Source organism: Typha angustifolia, chromosome 4, assembly GCF_048772165.1.
Source record: "Typha angustifolia cultivar Huaian chromosome 4, ASM4877216v1, whole genome shotgun sequence".
Classification (NCBI taxonomy): domain Eukaryota; kingdom Viridiplantae; phylum Streptophyta; class Magnoliopsida; order Poales; family Typhaceae; genus Typha; species Typha angustifolia.
In genome coordinates this window covers 4,048,658-4,067,302 of record NC_133242.1, presented here as the reverse complement: position 1 = coordinate 4,067,302, position 18,645 = coordinate 4,048,658, and the positions used below count along the sequence as shown (strand labels likewise).

Here is an 18,645-nt window from a genome sequence, read left to right as displayed (position 1 = left end):
ATAGAATCCCATTTTAAAAGCATCTAACACACCCATAATCACTTACAAAGAGAGCAATTTATATTAAATAAAAATTGATAGTAGTTATTCTATATGTGTATCTCCCACTGGTGAAGGTTTTTTTTTTTTATCATTCATGAGCCCGAAGACTAGATACAAAGACACTTTAGGCCTCACTGAGCTTTAGCTGTCTAGTTTGCCGCCGAGACCTACTCCAAGCGGTTGCGTTGCCAAGCTGTTCTTTCAAGCTAACAGCACTGACGAGCCATCAACCGAATCGAGCCAAGCTACCAAACCACCAACCACCAAATGAACAAGGTACCTACCAACATACTCGTGTAGATAAGTTTTAATCTCACTTAGTTAGGTACGTTGTTTGGTGTGCAGCATTACATCGGTCAAAAGGTCCAAACTTGTAACACCCAAAAGATGAACAGAAGGAAAAACCTTTAAAATAAAAAAGTCAAAATGTTATCAAAATTTTCATCATGGAATGCATGCCAAGGTGCCAAGTGGGAACTAAAATAATTTTAGAGCATAAGTAACGCGTGCGTGGAGTAGCAGTGCATGCACCTCTCTCGCTATCTCTCTTTAAATAACGTGGCTTTATAGTACTACGAAAGCCAGCTACTTTTTTTCTGGATCTCGTCAGTCTTCTTCCGTATATATAGAAGACCACCTCTCCCTCTCCCTCTCGCTTCAGTGCTTCTCAACAAAGAAGAAGAGATTGGAGGAGGAGGAGAGTTAGGAAGGAGAAGAGAGGAGGAGAAGAGGAAATGGTGGATATCGGATGCGATACGGAGCTCCGGCTCCGACTTGGGGGTGAATCCAGTAGCAAAGGAGAAAGAGAACAGCAGCAGAAGCAAATCACTCTCTTTTACAACGATCAGATGCGAGTCTGTGACGTTACTGAGACTCAGGTATGTATATATCTGCATGCAAATCCTCTCTCTCTTTCTTTCTTTGGGAAATTTTGTAAGGATTTTTTTTGAGTCACATCCTCTGATTCCTTATTTTCTCCTATAATTTTAAATTAATTTAAATGATACTAAAAAAAAATTATTCTATTATAATATATAAAATAATTTATAAATATTTAAATTATCATGTGTTCTTTGTTCTTATTTTCTTTTTTTAGAATAAAGACGAAGAAAATGAGGAGGAGGAGGAGAAGGGGGAGGATGACCCTGATATTTTGCTACTAATATTTATGGGGGTATTTTAGTAACTTTTATTATTATCGATACTAATATTTATAATTCCACCTTGATATTTTGCTACTGTGATCTTAAAAATGCCCAGAATTAAGTTTAAAAAGAATATTTGACTTTCAAAAGAGGTCAAGTTAATAGTAGGAGCTGAAGTCGACTCAGTCCGAGTTCTCTAATTTAGTCTACACTCAGTCGTGGATAAGTTCCTTATTTATTTGGCATCTAAGTTGAAGGACATAGCTAGATTCAATCATATTTATATATATATTTTTTTCTCAGTCTAATTTCTTTTAATAATCTCTTTCTGTTTACGTTGTAATTAACAGGCAAGAGCCATCATATCTATGGCAAAGCTAGAAATGGAGGACAGAGTTAAAAACCAATATAAACAACAACAACAGCAGCAGCAGCAACAACAACAACAGCAGTGGAAGAGTTCAAGTTCGTCACAAGATCTGGCAATGCCTCCTCGGATGCTCAACCGGCAGCTATCAATGAAAAGATCACTGCAGCAGTTCCTTCAGGAAAGGAAGACAAGAAGAACCTCCATCTCCCCAGACAGTCGTAGAGCATGAACTGGCTCCTTTTTCTTTCTTCTTCTTTATTTGTTAAGCTTCTTTCTTTCACGGAATAAGATTAGGGTGAGATGTGAAAAGCTTAGTCTTCTTCCTGCTGTGAATATTACCTATGTATGATCTATTTTGAATGCTATATCTACAATTTTGGACAAGTTTTCTGAACTGTAGCAAGAAAAGATAAGTAGTTTGTGGCAAAATATCTGAGAAGAAAGGAGTTTGAGTTTACGAATACTTAAAACCAACAAATTTCAGATTATTATAGCATAGTTAGATACAGTATTGTTTGCAAATCATCTGCCGACCAAAGAAAGATCCATAATTTAGGATCAGTTACTTGGTTTATGAGGCAGGCATTAAACATCCTCCTAGGAACTTACACTCATCATACAAAAACCAAAAATGCTCACACTCACACCATTCTTTGTTACAAAAATTACAATATAACTGTTGACAGAAGCTCTATAAACAATTTGGAGAAGGTATATGTAATTGTGAATTGTACATAAATGCAGTATATGATGCACATTGTACTTGTGAGCATATCTCAATTCCTCCATTGCAAGATCTCACAAGGTGGGCCTTGGCTTTAAGATGAAGTGCAGCTAAGAAAGGATCAGGAATCTTCCATGCCATAGTTATGTCCATTTTCATCATCCTCCCAAACTTTGTCCCATGAATCACCAGTAGATCTCAGAGGAGCCTTTCCGCGTCCTGTAGGGTCTGCGGATTCAACAGCCTGTGGATATTCGGGCTCCGTAGGTGTTGTTCTGAATTTAAGTATACGTAAGGCAAACTTTGCAAGCTCGCCATACAAACACCCTGAACGGTCAATGAACTGAAAAGAACAACTGTTAACTTGCAATTATTTAGTTATTCAGTCCAAGGATTTTAGTGCCACTGGCACAAGGCGTGTCAAGGAAGTTCTGGCCTAATAATTTATATTATATCGTCATCATAAGCTGAAAGATTGAGGATCATGGGAAAAAGAACAGAAGCAGGGAGAGAAACAAAGAGAGTTAAGTACCTGTGCTGATCGCCGCTGCTGCAGACACATATGTCGCCAAAGGGAGCAGGGGTTTTAAGCTAAGGGTTTGAGATAGCCAACACCCTAGCCAAAAGCATCTACAGCGGCAGCAATGTGCACATGTCCTCTCTGCCTCTCTCTTTTCCCCATCTCTCTCTCTCCCTCTCCCACTCCCTCTTTTGATTTGTACCGCTGCAATAGAAGACATCTTGTGGCAGCAAGATGTCAGCATGCTCTGGTGTTTCCTTTATAAATCCTTGAGTAAGTTAATCAACTCAAAACTTGAAATATGGGTTATGGGATTCAGGCACCTGAAGAAGAGCAATCATAAACATGTGGAATGCTTGGGTGTTTTGATCGATGAGCGTTGCAAATCGACCGAAGAAATTCACAATTCCCTGCATCTGCAGTTAATGCTCAGAATAAAATAAGAAAGTTTACAGACAAGAATCTGAAAAATAGATGGGCAGTCTTGCAGGCATACACACTTTGAAGATTCCAACACATTCCATACATAGCCATCAAAGAGAAAACATAGGGTGAAGAAAGGGACCCGATATAGCAACCTAGAAGGCTAGGATATTATGCATGTTAGACTATAAAAAAAAAAAATTTAAAAAGTATTTGTTTCTAAGAGTTTAAGCTTTTAAAATAATTAGTGAATTAACAAGATATCAGAATAAGAGGTCTTAAGTTCGAATCTCATTGAGCCTACTTTATCAATTAAATAGAAAAAATCTCTATTCATTTAAGTCAAATTCACTTCTAGAGTCTATCAAAATATCTCGACGCTAAAAATGAGGAGGAAGTGTTATAATTTATAATAAAAAGATAAAAATAACTATTACTTTCTAACAACTTAAACTTTTAAAGTAATTGCTGTATTAAAAAATGATACATTAAAGATTATGCACACAATAAGAAAAAGTAAGCAATACACAAGTAAATATAATCATTGCACAAAGAGATATGTCTTACCACCCTTAAGAAAGATATCCAAAAGTCTGGTGGTGATGGAGGAGGACCAAAAGGATTATTCTGATATTGATCACTAGAAGGACCACCATTGCTCGTACCATTAGTGCTTGGACACCCAAACCCACTATTGTGCATAGACCAACCATACATTCCAGGACCTCCATATGGCCCCCAATAGAGCCCACTACCATATGATCCTCCGTATCCACCATATAAGCCTGTAGTGTTGTTCTTAATTGAGCCATAATTTGTAATCAAGATGGAGTTCTCAAACACTGGATGAAAAAAATTCTGTCAAGTAAAGAATATCAAGATTAATAATTACCTCCATAACTGTTTCCACAGTTTTGCTCCCAAGGCTTTGGCGGTGAAGAGTTTCTATTTGTAGAGGCATTTTTTTCTGCAGTGGATGCCTTTCCTCCAGGTTTTGTAGTTCCAGATGCTTCAACGATATCGCTTGTACTGCTAGATGATGGGGGTTTGAAGGGCGCAGGACCAAAATAATTCCCAGGTTGTTCCCAGGGTTTTGGCAGCCAGTTATTACCTGAAGGGTCATAATTACTGGTCAAATGAAGCACATTAAATCATAAGGCACAGTGTAGGAATCTATTAGGAGGAAAGAGTATATGAAGGCCATGAAAGCCTAAATGGAACATACAACGATGGGAAGTCAATGATAAGAAATCAGAGAATATAAACATCACAAGGACCTGCAATCAAATGACTCTAACATGCAAGGGTACATAAATCATTCACTCACCCTTTGGTCTTCTGAAAAGTTAACGTAAAATAATTTTTGTTATGTCTTATACTCTTATTAACAAATTAGAATCAAAATAAGACAAAACGGCAATGTAGCAATAAAGGCGATAAACAAGAAAAACACCAAAGATGCCAAAGGCACCCAAAGTGTCAACATAATTCAGAGCCTGGTATCTAGTAATTCTTATTGGGCCCAAATCATTGATGTTATCTTCTAACTTTGGAAGCAATATTACCATGGATAGCCAACTTCATTACATAAAACAATCTTATACGCTTTGTACAATGCCCCTAAGCTAATAAGAATCAAATCCTAAACCGAATATTTTCAGGTAATCTAGCAACACTGAAATCAAAAAAGGAAATTCATTAATTCAATTCTTAATCACAATCTTTCTGCAGAGCTCTCTTGGAATTTTCAAGAAGGCAATAACACCATGCACAAAAATCATTAAGGATAACTGGAGAGGAAGGAAATGCCTATTCGAAACTTACAACATAAAATGATAAAATTCAATGGCAACAGTATATCAATTTTCATTAGCATTTGCATTCAGGTATATCATGAACTACTCAAGGGTTCAAAAGCAAAACCAACTGGAATTGAAACCAAAACTTCAAACAATTTTACATGTAAACAAATAGTTCGAGAAACAACCCTTCAATTCAGCTATATAAGACCATAAACTTGTCTATTCTAGATGAGCATTTAAACACCACTTCCATAGTATCTTCTCAGAACAAAAGCTACAAGAAAGTGCTGGGAGGTCTGTTATTACATTATAAACTGCTCAGCAGACCCAAGTGCCACTACAGAGGGTCTCCATGTACTCCTCATTCTCAGACTAAAGGACCAAAATCAGCATCCAAATGCAATAAAGATACTCAAATAAGCAGCAAAAGGAAATAATGAAGACAAATGCATGTAGCAAAAGTAGAAGCGGAAACGAATGTAAAATTAGCATCCCTAAAATAAAAGACTGCAGCTATATATGATTAGGAAAAGATTGTCAAAGAACAACTAAGACTAAGTATATCCAAAAACTGCAAAATTATCCTATCCAAAAACACACATGGGCAAACCCTTCTTTCCTAACATTGTCGGACATCTCCTCTTTTCTTATGACCATGAACTGAAGCTAAACTATTTGTTATAATCAAAGGAGTATTCATTAGGTTTGTAAATGTACAGTAAAACCTAATCTATACGCACCAAATCGAACTCTATAAGTTGATGACCATTCGATATGATGAGAGAGAGGAGAGAGAGAGAGAAAGAAGAACAAAATTTTGAAATCCGTAGCTATAAATCAACAAAAAGAACAATTTTTCACAACTCAAATCGTATCTGAACCTTAATCGCACCTCCCACCAAAGGATCCAACCACATTCTACCAAAACAAAAAAAACACCCTCCCTCCACATGCAACAAAAAAAAAAAAAACAAAACAAAAAAGCAACAAAATCCAGTTGATTGCTGCCACAGATTCTACACAGACGATCTCAGTATAACTAGATCGATTGAAAGCCTACCCCACCAATTCCTACAAGAATATTACTCCAAATTATTTTAGGGTTCGGATCGGATTCCAAACCTGGAGGTAGGTAATTCCACGACATGGCGATGGCGATCAGAGAAGCGCGCTTCGCGCGGTGGAAGTCCAAACTCGAAAGAACAAGAGCGACAAGACTAAATAACTAATTCATCTTAACGGGTCGGATCTAACTTATGCCCTGCTCCGATCCGATTACTTTTTTTAATATTTTTTATTTTTAAAGTATCAAAATGTGACCAAAGTCCACGCGGCGATTAGATCGTGTTGACGAAAAAGCCCACAGTTATATAATTTATAAGGGTCAACCGTTGACTTTTATGGGCATTTATGTCATTTACTATTTTGATGAGGTTGAATATTATTAGGTGATTTAGCTGGAAAAAGAAACTACTATTTTGAAGTATCTCAGCATTAATATATGCTTATTAAATTTTATTGTTCGACTCTCAAAACTAAATTAGACTTTGCAACTCATAAACAAAAGATACCAAATAATTAATCCTAGAAGAATCTAGATAAGTTCATATGCTTACTTTTATGATCTTTATAGTCATTTGCACTAAAAGTCAAAATAATTTTTGATTTTACAATATCACACAATTGTAAGAATTATTTTTGAGCGTTTCCTCTGTACTATAGTTAATTCTTTATCAATCAGTCAGTTTGATGAAGATCTAACGGTTAAGATCTTTAAGGGTATAATAAGAATGAAAGATATTATCGGTTCAGTAGTTAATTTTTTTTAGATAAATAATCTTGCACATTATTTTTTAACAATTATATTATCTTAATATTTTATCAAGTAAAAGACATATATATCATTAACTAAGAGTAATATATCAAAATAAGGGTATTGATGTCTTTTATTATTACATTTTATCTCTTTGATTATTTTTTACTGTAATAATCCTTCTAGTGCTCTCTAGGTAAATAATATATTGTAAAATAAATAAATTCTTTTTAGAGATAGTGTGAGGCTATACCAATTAAATTATAAATTAATTAATTAAATAAAGTTTGATTATATGAAAATTATAGTTTTTCTTTTACCCTATTTGGATGTATATCATTCAAATTGGTAAACCCTAAAACCTACAACATCGACAAAGGTAGGATAAGATGAATCAATAGCCAAATAGCATTTGAAAAGCACTAGAAAGTAAATACAAATTATCCTCCTTTTTCTTGCAGAAATGGTTCACATTTTAAAATTTTAAGAAAAATTATCAAGCCGCCAAATCACACATCTTAATCCCGGTCACCTTTTAATCTTTTATTTTTTGGTGATAAAAACTAGTCGGATGAACACAATTGATATGTCGGCAAATGGACTTAAATAGCATCCATCGGGGTGACTGAAACTCCGCTTAGATTAAATAGGGATGATTCTACTTAGTCCCCTAAATCATCCCACATTTTTAGGTACACATATTAAATTCTTATTTTGTTATTTACTCATTATTCTTTTAGGAAAATTTTATATATAACACCTTATCTTTTAATAAAATTATAGATTATACTCTATATTTTTACTATTTGTAAATCTAACACTATAATTTAGTGAATATGTACATAAAATATTATACAGTTAGATCCACTAGTTAAACTTAACCAAATCTCAAGGTAAAGTTAATTGCACTAAAAAAAATTATGAAATTATCCTCAACCAAGTTATACTAAGAGTATTTTAATTAGTTTAGAAATAAGAATATTTTAGTTATTTTAAAATAGAATATCTTTACTTAACGAAATATTTTTACAGTATTAGTTTAAATCTAACCTAGAATATTCTAAATCATATGACTCTGAGTTGCCTATGGTAAAAAAAATTATAGGATGTAATCATAATTGTATTAAATAGTAGGATGTTATTTGCAAATTTTCCACAAATTTAAGAATTAAGACCCACAAACTAAATTCCCCAAATTTTGTTCCCCAATTAAATGAGCTGCCCCTGTTCACCGTCCATTGGTTGCCCATTTGCCTCAACGATTCCCTCCTCCTGAGGTAACCTTTACCTCTTCATCCCCCTCCTCTCTCTCTCTCTCTTTTCCTCCTATAAAAATGCCACAAGCCTACCATTGTAAACAAAATGTTATGCTAACATCCAACCATGCCAATCTCCAACGCCAAGCTGCCCCTCAAGCCCAAAAGGATGGCAATCTCCATCTTCCTACTTGCCACCCTCCCTCTCCTCTACGCCTCCTTCCTCCACACCACCCCTCCTTCCGCCCTCTTCAAGGACACCACCTTCTGGTTCTTGATCTCCAACTCCATCATCTTAATCCTAGCCGCCGACTCCGGCATGCTCTTCGCGTCGGACGCCAGCGCCGGCGATGCCCTCTACGACGAGTTCGTCATGCACCGCGCCGCGGCCGCAAAGCCCGACAAGGGTTCCGAGCACTGCTGCATGGCTGAGAAGGAGGAGGAGAAGGAGAAGGAGGAAGAGGAGCAGGAGAAGGAGAAGGAGAAAGAGGAGGAGGTAGGGGAGAGTGTCGTGGTGAAGGACGCGGTTGATAGTGATAAGAGCATTGTTGTGAGTGAGGAGGAGGAGGAGGAGGAGGAGAGTGAGTACTCGAACATGACTGATGAGGAGCTCAACAGGAGAGTGGAGGAGTTTATAAAGAGGTTTAATAGAGAGATGAGGCTCCAGATGAGGAATGAGAGAGTTTTGGTTTCTTTTGAGAGAGCTGAGGTTGCTGTGTAGTAGTTAATTAATAGAAGTTATATATATATATATGCTCAACACTATTGTGTTAATATTCATGGCAAAAAAAAAAAAAGAAAGAAGAAGAGAAAAAAAAATACTTTCTCTTCTCTGTTGATTGTAATGTTGTTGTTCCTCAGATTTGAGTGTTAATACTTTTTAAATAAAGATTAAGTTTTTTTCGATAACTTTATATTAGATTCCCACTATTTGTAGAAGAAAAAAAATTAAAAAAAAATTTAGTGATAGTAAAATTTGGCTCTTAAAACTGAATGTGCTCATCTTTTATATTATATGCACATATATTTTATAATAAAATATGCATAATTTACATAAAAGGTACTCACAAGAGTCTATTTTTGCTATTCCAAAAATAAAGGATTTTTTGTTTGCAAATCCTCTTATTAGATTTTGAACCATTTAGTAGAGAGGTTTTTGTAATTCAATTCATTTAATTTTTATTTATTTATGATAATAGACTATAATATGTATTGTATATGTATATTATACGCACTCCATTATAATAAAATATTATATCAACTATAAAAAAATATACACACTTAGTTTTATATATCAAATTGAATTAAATATAATTTACCAAATACTCATTCAGTAGATGAAAAGATAATGTGCTTATAATTGAGAGTAATGTATCCAAAAATAACAAAGGCATCTTTATATTTTTACTGCTAAATGGATTAAAACTTAACCATAGGTTAATTTTAATAGGTGCTTATGAAAAATAAAAAAAAGAGTTTTAAGAGGCATTCATATGAAAACTAGAGTATAAGTATGTATATACATAAAAAAAGAAGATTAAAGGGGTATATAAGTATAAAAAAAAATATATTCTTCACCACTTATTGGTGGACTAGCAAACTTTTCCATGAAAGATGGCCATTAACTTTGGCTTTCATCTCATTGGGTCTTGCACTAATTTTACAAAGCCAAATGTAGTTGCTTTCAATCAATCATATCTCCTTTACAATATTAGCACTAACAGATCCATGCAAAATTAAATATTGCAGGAATAATCCAAATGGTCTTGATAGTTATATGACTGTGCTATCTTGATGATTCTAGAGTATGCCAATTTATTTTCTGAAGCAATTAAACCTTTCCTTATCAAGCCATAGCATCTAAGCATCTAGAGCTAAGCTGAAGGTTCTCTGATAGTACCTTCAAACTGAACTAGTTTACACAATACATCAAATTTAACTCTCTTTTTTCTTTTTTCTTTTGGGCATAAATATATCTCAGAAGCTCCTTATTCACCTGTATACCCCTTCAAATGTAGTATTGTTTTATTTTTTATATAACAATGAGTTAAAATATGAAGCATATATATATAATAGATGAACAAAAACAAAGGTATTTTTCCTTTTATTGTTGAATGGATTAGAATCTAACTGCTGGTTAATTTTCTTAGATATTTATGAAGAGAATTTTAGAGGGATATACATTAAAAAAAAAAGAAACTATTTTAAGGACTCTATTATATCTTGGTTAAACAATTTAACACCGCTGGTGATTCGCTCGCAATAATACTCATATAATATGTCGTATTTATTTATTAAAACTATGGGTTTATGTGTCAAAATTGTCACCTATAGCAAGAAAATTTCTCGACGAAAGTATTATTATTTTTTCCAACATTTAAATATTTCATACCAAGGTGGTGAGGTTGATGGCTACCATAAGATTCGAATGGAATTAATAGGTGTAATTATCGTTAGATACTCTCCTCTCACCACGGACGAGCACGTGCCGCGATTCCATTGGCTGATCGTGCCAGTGAGTGCCATGGCAATTAGGGCAAATTTTAATTATATTTCAACCTTTCCATTCACTAGCTAGGGACTATTGTTCTTATTTTATTTATTTATTTATTTATTTGCTAATTTTAATTGAGACCATCATTATTTTCCTTTATATTAGCTTTTACAAATAAATATGGATGATGTCATGTCAACCTCTCAAGTATTTTTTTTAATTATTTTAAATATTTGTTTTATTATCACCAATTTATATGCTATGGTTATTTAATAATTGAAGCAAAATCCTAAGAATAATTCGAATAAATTTTCAAATAACTTTTTTTTTGACTCAAATACATGCTTATACATAGTTTAATAGTTACAAGATTGGAGCAACATAATAAAAAAAATTAAAACTAATTATAATCAATTAAGAACTTTAGTGTGCATAAAATAGTTGAAGTAATCACCTGTGATTAAATGCTTTGGTTGTTGTTACTGTTTGATTTAAGATTTTTGATGAATTTAGACGAGTTTCCTCTTCTTTATTCAATTATCTTCTAATTTAGATAGCTTTAGACTACTTTGATATAGTATATTTTAGACAAATTTAGATTACAATATAGAAAACAGAAAAGAGTTTAAAAATAGAAAAATTAACTTAAGACTAGATGTTAAGCTGCCAGTGATTGTATATTCTTATGTCGGAAAAACTAATTAGATAGAATAGAGGAAATATAATTAGTTCTTGATTTTAAATATCGCCCAATTTTACTAGTTATATATCATTATAGTATTATAGCGCATATATATATATCTTATAGACAGCTAAAAGGATTTGGATTTTTTGCGTGAATAATCCGTTTATTACTGAATGAGAATGGTAATAATAAAGTCGTTAAGTCAGGGTTCACTAATCCGTGAGTGCCATGGCGATTAGGGTAGTGTTAGTTTTCGCGAGGAATTGAGTTCCTAATATATTTATTAGCAATCGCAAACCTTGATGCTTGACTAAGAGTATTAGTCATTTAATATGTATTTATTAACTCTAACGATCTTCTGTAAGGAATATTCTCTCAATATTTCGTAAAAAATTAGCTATAATGGTATTATCGGTGACAATTATAATATTATATATATATATATATATGAGGGCAGAGGATATCAATCCTTTTGAGAAATTAATTTGGCAACAAATGAAATCAAGTTCTCTTTCTTCTATTCCCTTTCACCTCTTTTAAATCTTCCAAACTGCTTTAAAAGTTCCTGTGAGAGGAGAAAGGATAATGACTTGCAAAAACATATGACAACTGCATCCTTAAATATTTTGGTTACATAACTGCAATGCGAAAATGACTTAACTAAAATAATCAAATTGTGCGTGTACTTTATCACATATTTCCATTGCTTTTGTGACTATAAACTTTCACTGAGACAGAGCAATCATCTCTGGAAATAGATGACAACATGAATGCTTATGAGAAGTTGAAATGCCAACAGGTTTTTCAATTAATTATATATTTATTAACAAAAAGAACAACATGAGAACAAGAGACATAGGTGGTAAAGACATGGATATTGACAGTATATGATCAAAAGGCTGAGTCAAAACCTATTGCTGACAGAAGTTCCATATACTATAAGATATGGGACTGTACGTACGACCGTGTCAATTGGGATGGCAAAGTTGACACCAGATGATATTCCAGTACCTGCAAATAAAAATCATCAGTAAACTTCATGTCGTAATCTTATTCAAAGTTCTACTTTTCTTTTCTTTTCCTTTCTGATTACAGGTAAGGCAGTGTTTCGCAACATTTTCACATGTTAATGTGTAGGAATGCCATAATGTTCTTCTCTAATAATTTTAAATATATTAATATGCCAAAATATCTTTTATGTCGTTTTAATCAGATATCGTTTATAATTGTGATTGATTGTACCATTAACAATTCTGATGTCTATGTGAGGGAAAGTATCTGCCACCCATTCACCACTTGCTTCTGAGTTTATTCCATAAAATGACTAAGAATTCAAGGGTTTCATAAAATGATTTTACCGTTATCTAACAATTTAAGCCTTTGGCAAACATGATTTTCTAACAGACACTTTACAAAAACAGCTTAGCGTTAGATCTTCTCAGAGTGGGAAAGAGTGATAAACTAAAGATGTACTTGTTAATATTATTTCAACTGCTGAGAAAGTAATAGTACCTTTACGAGTGAATGTAGCTGTATTAACTCCAATCACATGGCCATATGAATCAATGAGAGGTCCCCCTGAGTTTCCTGTTCACAATAACAATAAGTAACTTGGTGAAAGATCAACTAGCTAGCATGGGCAACAGATTTAATGTTTCTGCATTTCGAATGAGAAGTAATAAAGAACAAGCTTTTATTCATTTCAATGCACTATAGGCATGCGAAAATAACATTGCAGATAAAACAAGCTGATGTGTAAAACTATGCAGAACTAGCAGCAAAGGAACGCATTATAGCTACCTAAAGATACCTGGTTGGATTTTACAGTATTCTTGTTGAAAATCAAAACCAATTTATCATTTGTTTCATTGTAGCAAAAGGACAAGTTTTTCTTCGAAAGAGAGAATCTATTCAAGGGGATAAATTCTTGATATTGCCCTCCTTATTTTCCTCTTTCTATATTAATTGTTTGAAGAGAAACTACAATGAGGGAATATGTTTGGTTGAGGAATAATTTCAGTAAATATGGCCTCCCCTTTTGCATGAGGTTCCACACATGTAGGGTATAGGAAGGGCAAGTGTGGATAAATATGGGTATAATAGTAAAATAGTTATCACAAATGCAGCTTCTGAGGACAAAATATATGCTGATATGCATCCGTTATTCCGTCCCCTCAACTAGCCGAGGATAGGCAGAATTGGGAGTCTCGTCTATGGTGACTACCTATCGATCTAGCCATGCCACCATGACCAGGAGAGATTTCCATGACTCAAATTCATGCAACCAGCATGCATGGACCAAACCTAACCATCAACGGAGTGATGCCAAATCCGACATATAGTATTCTAGAATGAAAAATGAGCAAGTAGTCAACACAAGTTCTTTACATAGTAGATATTGATGACGATGTCTAATGATCATATGTACATTGATGGTAACTTGCAGAAATTCTGAATGCTTTTAGATGATATAATGGCAACAAAGCAGTGGATGAGTCAATTAGAGATCTAAAAGATTAATCTAGGCAAAAATTAATTCAAATCCAGCAATTGTTATCATCAATATGAAGCAGCTAACAAAATCCATCTCAGATCTTAACTAGAAATTAGGAAGTATAAGTGCCACATGAATAAGGCGAACATAACAAAATATCCCCACATACTTACGATATACGAAGTGAGATATTTATGTAGTTTTGATGTTCTCTGATAATGCCTATGATGTACAAAGGCAATATTGCAGAAGATCATACACATAAAAGAGAAATGTTACCAGCATTAATAGCAGCATCTGTCTGTATGGCTCCCCGAATTGACTTTCCGTTTGGCGATGGTATTTCCCTCCCCAATCCACTCACAACCTGTAATCATCTAAAACGATGACTTACTATAGAATTTGGATGTGTCCTCTCATACATGATGCAATACTTCAAAGCAGAGTGATCCATCATTCAAGGATCACTAATCACTTGAGATACTTGATTAAAAAGGAAATAATCTCCCAAGAAAACATTTACCCCAGTAGTTAGAGTGTGCTCATATCCATAAGGATTCCCAATGGCAAAGCAGCTTTGACCCACCCGCAGATCCCGCGAAATACCAATAAGCGCCGGCCTTAGTTTATCGCCCTCCACGTCAACCTACGTATATTTCCATCTGTTACCGTTAACTCGCTACAAGGTATTATCTTTGAGACAAACTCACAAACACCTATGAACCAAAACCTTTAAGACAGCAAGATCATAGGAAGGATCAACTCCGATAAGCTTCCCTTCCTTGGCATAAGTACCACCATTAGAGTCCTCCAAATACACCTTGCAACGATGAAGACGCGATCCATCCGTGGCCAATTTGGCCACCACGTGGTAATTCGTCACCTAATCCACCCAGAACACAAGAACCCACATCGGATTTACAACATGGTTCTAAAGACAATTTAACATTAACATCTCTTACGATGTGGCCGGCCCTATCCCAGACGAACCCAGATCCCGTTCCTATGACTTTAGCATCCTTCGCATCAAAGTCGTCGTCTTTATCCTCCACCGCGGTCGAAGCAAGTTGGGGTCTTCCGCTCGGTAGCAATTCCAAGTCCTTGATGAATACGACGGAAGGGGAGGTCTCCTGGAATACGCGGACGACTCGTTCCTCGTCGAGCTGGGACTCGTCCATGGGTTCGGCTCCGGCGACTTGAGAGGGCCGAGGAAGTGGGAGGGGTAGGAGGAAAGGAGACGCGAGGAGGAGAGTTCTTCGAGTAGGGAGGAGGGGAAGGTGGAGTCTTGAGTTGGTGAGGGAGGAGAGAGGAGGTGGTGGTAATGGCGGTGTTCTTGGAAGAGTAGAAGAAGAAGACGAAGAGGAGAGTAGAGCCATGGATTGATTGCTTGCTTAGTAACGGAAAGGAAATACCAACCGTTGAGTTATCTGAATAATAGTGGGAAAATAATTAAAAATAAAAGGCATTACTTGATATAAAATATCTTCTTTTTTAATTAAGAATGCATTATTCAGAGGGCTAGAAGCCCCCAAAAAAGGTAACATATTGATGCCCCGCACTTGTAGGGTGTCACTGGTATCAGAACACAAAATAAAAGTTAACTCAGGCATCCCTGAGTCTTCCCAAGTAAAACCAGAATAGATTTTTCTAGTATGGTTTGCTAGCCTGTTGGCAATAGCATTTGCTTTCTAAAAACATGGATCAATGTTATGCTGTTGAAGGTACCGAGGAGATGATAGATCTCAGTGAACACATTCTTCATGTTTGTGTCCCCTTTGTTAATTTTGAGGGCGTTTATAAGTTGAAGCGAATTAGACTCACCAAGAGTCTCTAAATAGCTAAGCCCTTGGCTTGTTCAAGCGTTTCACAAAGTGCCCACGCCTCAACAAACAGGGTCATAGAGAGGTTGTCGCCCTCCTTAAGCCAGTCGCCACCCACCCAATTGCCACTAAAGGTTAGGCAGATGCCAAAGGTAGTTATGTTGAAATCCCAAATTTGCTTAGCAAAGTTACACTATAAAAAAATATGGGCAACAATCTCAATATCCTTAGCACAAATGTTACAAAGAGGCGAAATAGGCATACCATAGCTAATAAGCCTAGCCTTGGAAAGCGGACGGTTCCAAGTGAGCTTCTAGAGGAAGGTACGAATACAAGGAGCAATAGGCAATTTCCAGATAGCGGTCTAGTTAGGTTTATCCTTAGTGACCGAGGTGGGTTGATCTATAAGCAGGGTATAGGCATTTTGAACAGTGGCCTGACCCCGAGGGTCATCGGCCCAAACTCAAGAATCCTTGATAGGATAACGAGGCAAGTGAATTTGTTGAATCCTATCGAAAAGGATAAGACCAAACTAGTGACAAGTTCTATTGATATGCCAGGTGCGTCTTTGAATTAATCTAGCCACTTTCTTGTTCCCAAAACTTATAGTCATATTTAGGTAAGTGGGCTTCATAGGCAGTGGCATAGTGAAGAACCAAGGACTCATGCATAATAGAAGTAGAGTTGCCATTGCTAATATTCTTACAGTATCCCTCTTTCAGAACAGTACTAGTAGTGAGGATATGCTTATACATACTTGAGGAGCCTCTAAATTGACTTTTCATGCCCCAAGGACCATACTTATTTTGGGGTTCATAAAGGCCAACTGAGCCCATCTAAGGTTCCTTATGTTAAGGCCACCTTGGTCTTTGGAAAAATCAACAATTTGTCGATTAATCAGATAACTACCTTTAGTATCTCCCTTAGCGTAGAAAGGACTTGGCCATATTCTCGATATCATACACAATACTCAGGAGTATGACAAAATTACTGAAATTAAAATTAGGTAGGAAATTTATAGTAGAGTTAATAAGAGTGAGCCGCCCAGCTTGAGACGAAGAAGATTTTCTCCATCCAGCAAGCTTAACAGTGACCCTATTAATCATGCCAACACAATCCCTCAAACAAAGCTTATTAGCACACATTACTACCAAGGTTTTTAAAAATAAGACTATCCGGTTTTTAATTTTTAATTAGTGGGAAAATAGCTTTTTAAAATTAAGGTTAATGATGCGTGCTTTTTACAACTTATTCATATCTTATCTTTTAATTAGCGATAATAGTGTATCTAATATCTAATTGTATATGAAAAAAATATAAAAAATATGTATTGATTATAGAAAATATATACACTTAGTTTAATATACTAAATAAAAAACTAAATATAATTAACCAATAAAAATCCTAAAAAATAAGAGTCTAGATATTTTTAAACTATTTCATGTGCTTCTATATTTGACAAATAAAAATACATATGCTATACATTGGAAGAATCTCTCTCCGATAAGCTTGGCTTAATAAGACTCGACCGAACTCAGCTCATATTTAAAATAAGTCACTTAATCAATTAGATCAGGCCTAAAATTAATTTCAAGCCGAGCTTAAATATAAGCTGGCTCAATCAAACTCGATTAATAAAGATCAATTTATTTTTTTAATATATATATGTTATAAATAATAAATCAACATTAATTTTGATTTAATTATAACAAGCGTAAACAAACCAATACTCAATTCAGTCATGATTTAAGTTAGATTAAATCAGAGCTTAAGTCGAGCTTTATTCAGACTAAATTTGAAATAGGCTCAAATGTGATGGGTATTAAAATATTTTTTTTATTAACCATTGATGGACAGTTGTAATATGATATGAACTTTAAAAAAAAATTAAGTGCTGACGTTTAAAAATATAAAAGGAAGGTTAAATATCAAATAAAACCATATTGCCTCTCTATTTTTACTTTTATTTTAAATATCACTCATTTTCAAAAGCCCCAAAAGTGAAGGAAAATAAAAGTCATATGTTTTATTTTTATTATTATTCACACTCAATCATATATTTATTTATTGTTCTACCTCGTAAATACTCTGAGTTAATTTTAACCTACAACAACTAATATATATTATATTACTTTGAAGTAAAAAAATTTAAAATATCCTTAATCTGACTTTAAATTTTGGTTCCTCTATTTTTTCCATTTTAAAATTTTACTTAAGAGAATTAAGATTGTTTCGCATTTATCAATAATTTAACTCATAAAAATACTTAAACCATCTTCTAAACCCTTGCTTAACATAAATAATAGTGGGGAATAATAGCGCACTGTGTAACAAAGATGAACACAGAGATTTTACGTGAAATAACTCTCAACCAGATTTTTAAAAAGAGTACAGATCCAAATTAGGATCAAACCAATAACTAAAGTATTGTAACTATTTAGAAGATTGATTTATCGACTCTCATTGATTACCAACAACTCTTTCTAAACATCTCGCTCGTTAGATCATGTGAAAAATCTTGAGTCTCAATCCTCAAGATTGATATACCATCTTAGTAACCCTCTAGACAGAAAACCGTTAGTCAATGGTGAAATTAAGAACCTTTATCGGGAGAAGTTGTTTTTTAAATTAAGTCTTCCCAAATTAATCATCGATGGCACTTAGGCTTATAGCACACTAACCCTTATATACCTCTTCAAGATAAATCCAAATATTATTTCAAAGTAGATCCCACGAAGTAATAAAATTCGTAGAGATTTCCAACGTCATTTGAACGTAAAAAGACTCGACAAAAATCTGTAAAACTGCCTCTGTGACTTTGGACTACCAAACCATATTCAAATGCTTGAAAATGTTACTCTGAAAATTGAATGACCGCCAAGAGCACATTCAAATGATATATTATATATCTCTGTAAATTCAAACATCAGCTCTGATGCGCTCCAACGCCACGACTTAAGTTGCTCCGAAACATAAAAATATTTAATCCAAATACTAAAACCATATATATATATATATATATATATATACTTATGTTATATAGATAAATATACATTG

At 34.5% G+C, this 18,645-nt stretch overlaps 4 protein-coding genes across 10 annotated transcripts; 2 read left to right on the top strand and 2 right to left on the bottom strand.

Annotated features, from left to right (window-relative positions):
- Positions 1-667: 667 nt before the first annotated feature.
- Positions 668-1,866, top strand: LOC140758711 (uncharacterized). The gene is made up of 2 exons (XM_073094969.1): positions 668-920; positions 1,538-1,866. The coding sequence occupies exons 1-2, from the start codon at positions 777-779 to the stop codon at positions 1,784-1,786; spliced, it is 393 nt and encodes a 130-aa protein (XP_072951070.1). The 5' UTR covers positions 668-776; the 3' UTR covers positions 1,787-1,866.
- Positions 1,867-2,003: 137 nt separating this feature from the next.
- Positions 2,004-6,207, bottom strand: LOC140759177 (peroxisomal membrane protein 13-like). 7 transcript variants are annotated; one of them, XM_073095670.1, is made up of 6 exons: positions 6,149-6,207; positions 4,117-4,335; positions 3,792-4,009; positions 3,125-3,217; positions 2,814-3,048; positions 2,004-2,637 (listed from the first exon to the last, which is right to left on the bottom strand). In XM_073095670.1, exons 1-6 carry the CDS (start codon positions 6,171-6,173, stop codon positions 2,480-2,482), a joined length of 948 nt encoding a protein of 315 aa, XP_072951771.1. In that variant the 5' UTR covers positions 6,174-6,207; the 3' UTR covers positions 2,004-2,479. The 7 variants fall into 7 exon arrangements, 5 of the variants coding, with proteins under 5 accessions (XP_072951771.1, XP_072951772.1, XP_072951769.1 ...); XM_073095671.1 differs by having other exon boundaries at positions 2,814-3,021; XR_012104204.1 differs by having other exon boundaries at positions 2,486-2,624; positions 2,814-3,058.
- A 1,984-nt stretch (positions 6,208-8,191) lies between these two features.
- Positions 8,192-9,004, top strand: LOC140759431 (uncharacterized). Its single transcript, XM_073095997.1, has one exon. The coding sequence runs from the start codon at positions 8,223-8,225 to the stop codon at positions 8,814-8,816; it is 594 nt and encodes a 197-aa protein (XP_072952098.1). The 5' UTR covers positions 8,192-8,222; the 3' UTR covers positions 8,817-9,004.
- A 3,044-nt stretch (positions 9,005-12,048) lies between these two features.
- Positions 12,049-15,183, bottom strand: LOC140759133 (protease Do-like 5, chloroplastic). The gene is made up of 6 exons (XM_073095611.1): positions 14,731-15,183; positions 14,499-14,651; positions 14,292-14,414; positions 14,048-14,135; positions 12,787-12,861; positions 12,049-12,285 (listed from the first exon to the last, which is right to left on the bottom strand). Exons 1-6 carry the CDS (start codon positions 15,142-15,144, stop codon positions 12,179-12,181), a joined length of 960 nt encoding a protein of 319 aa, XP_072951712.1. The 5' UTR covers positions 15,145-15,183; the 3' UTR covers positions 12,049-12,178.
- Positions 15,184-18,645: the final 3,462 nt, after the last annotated feature.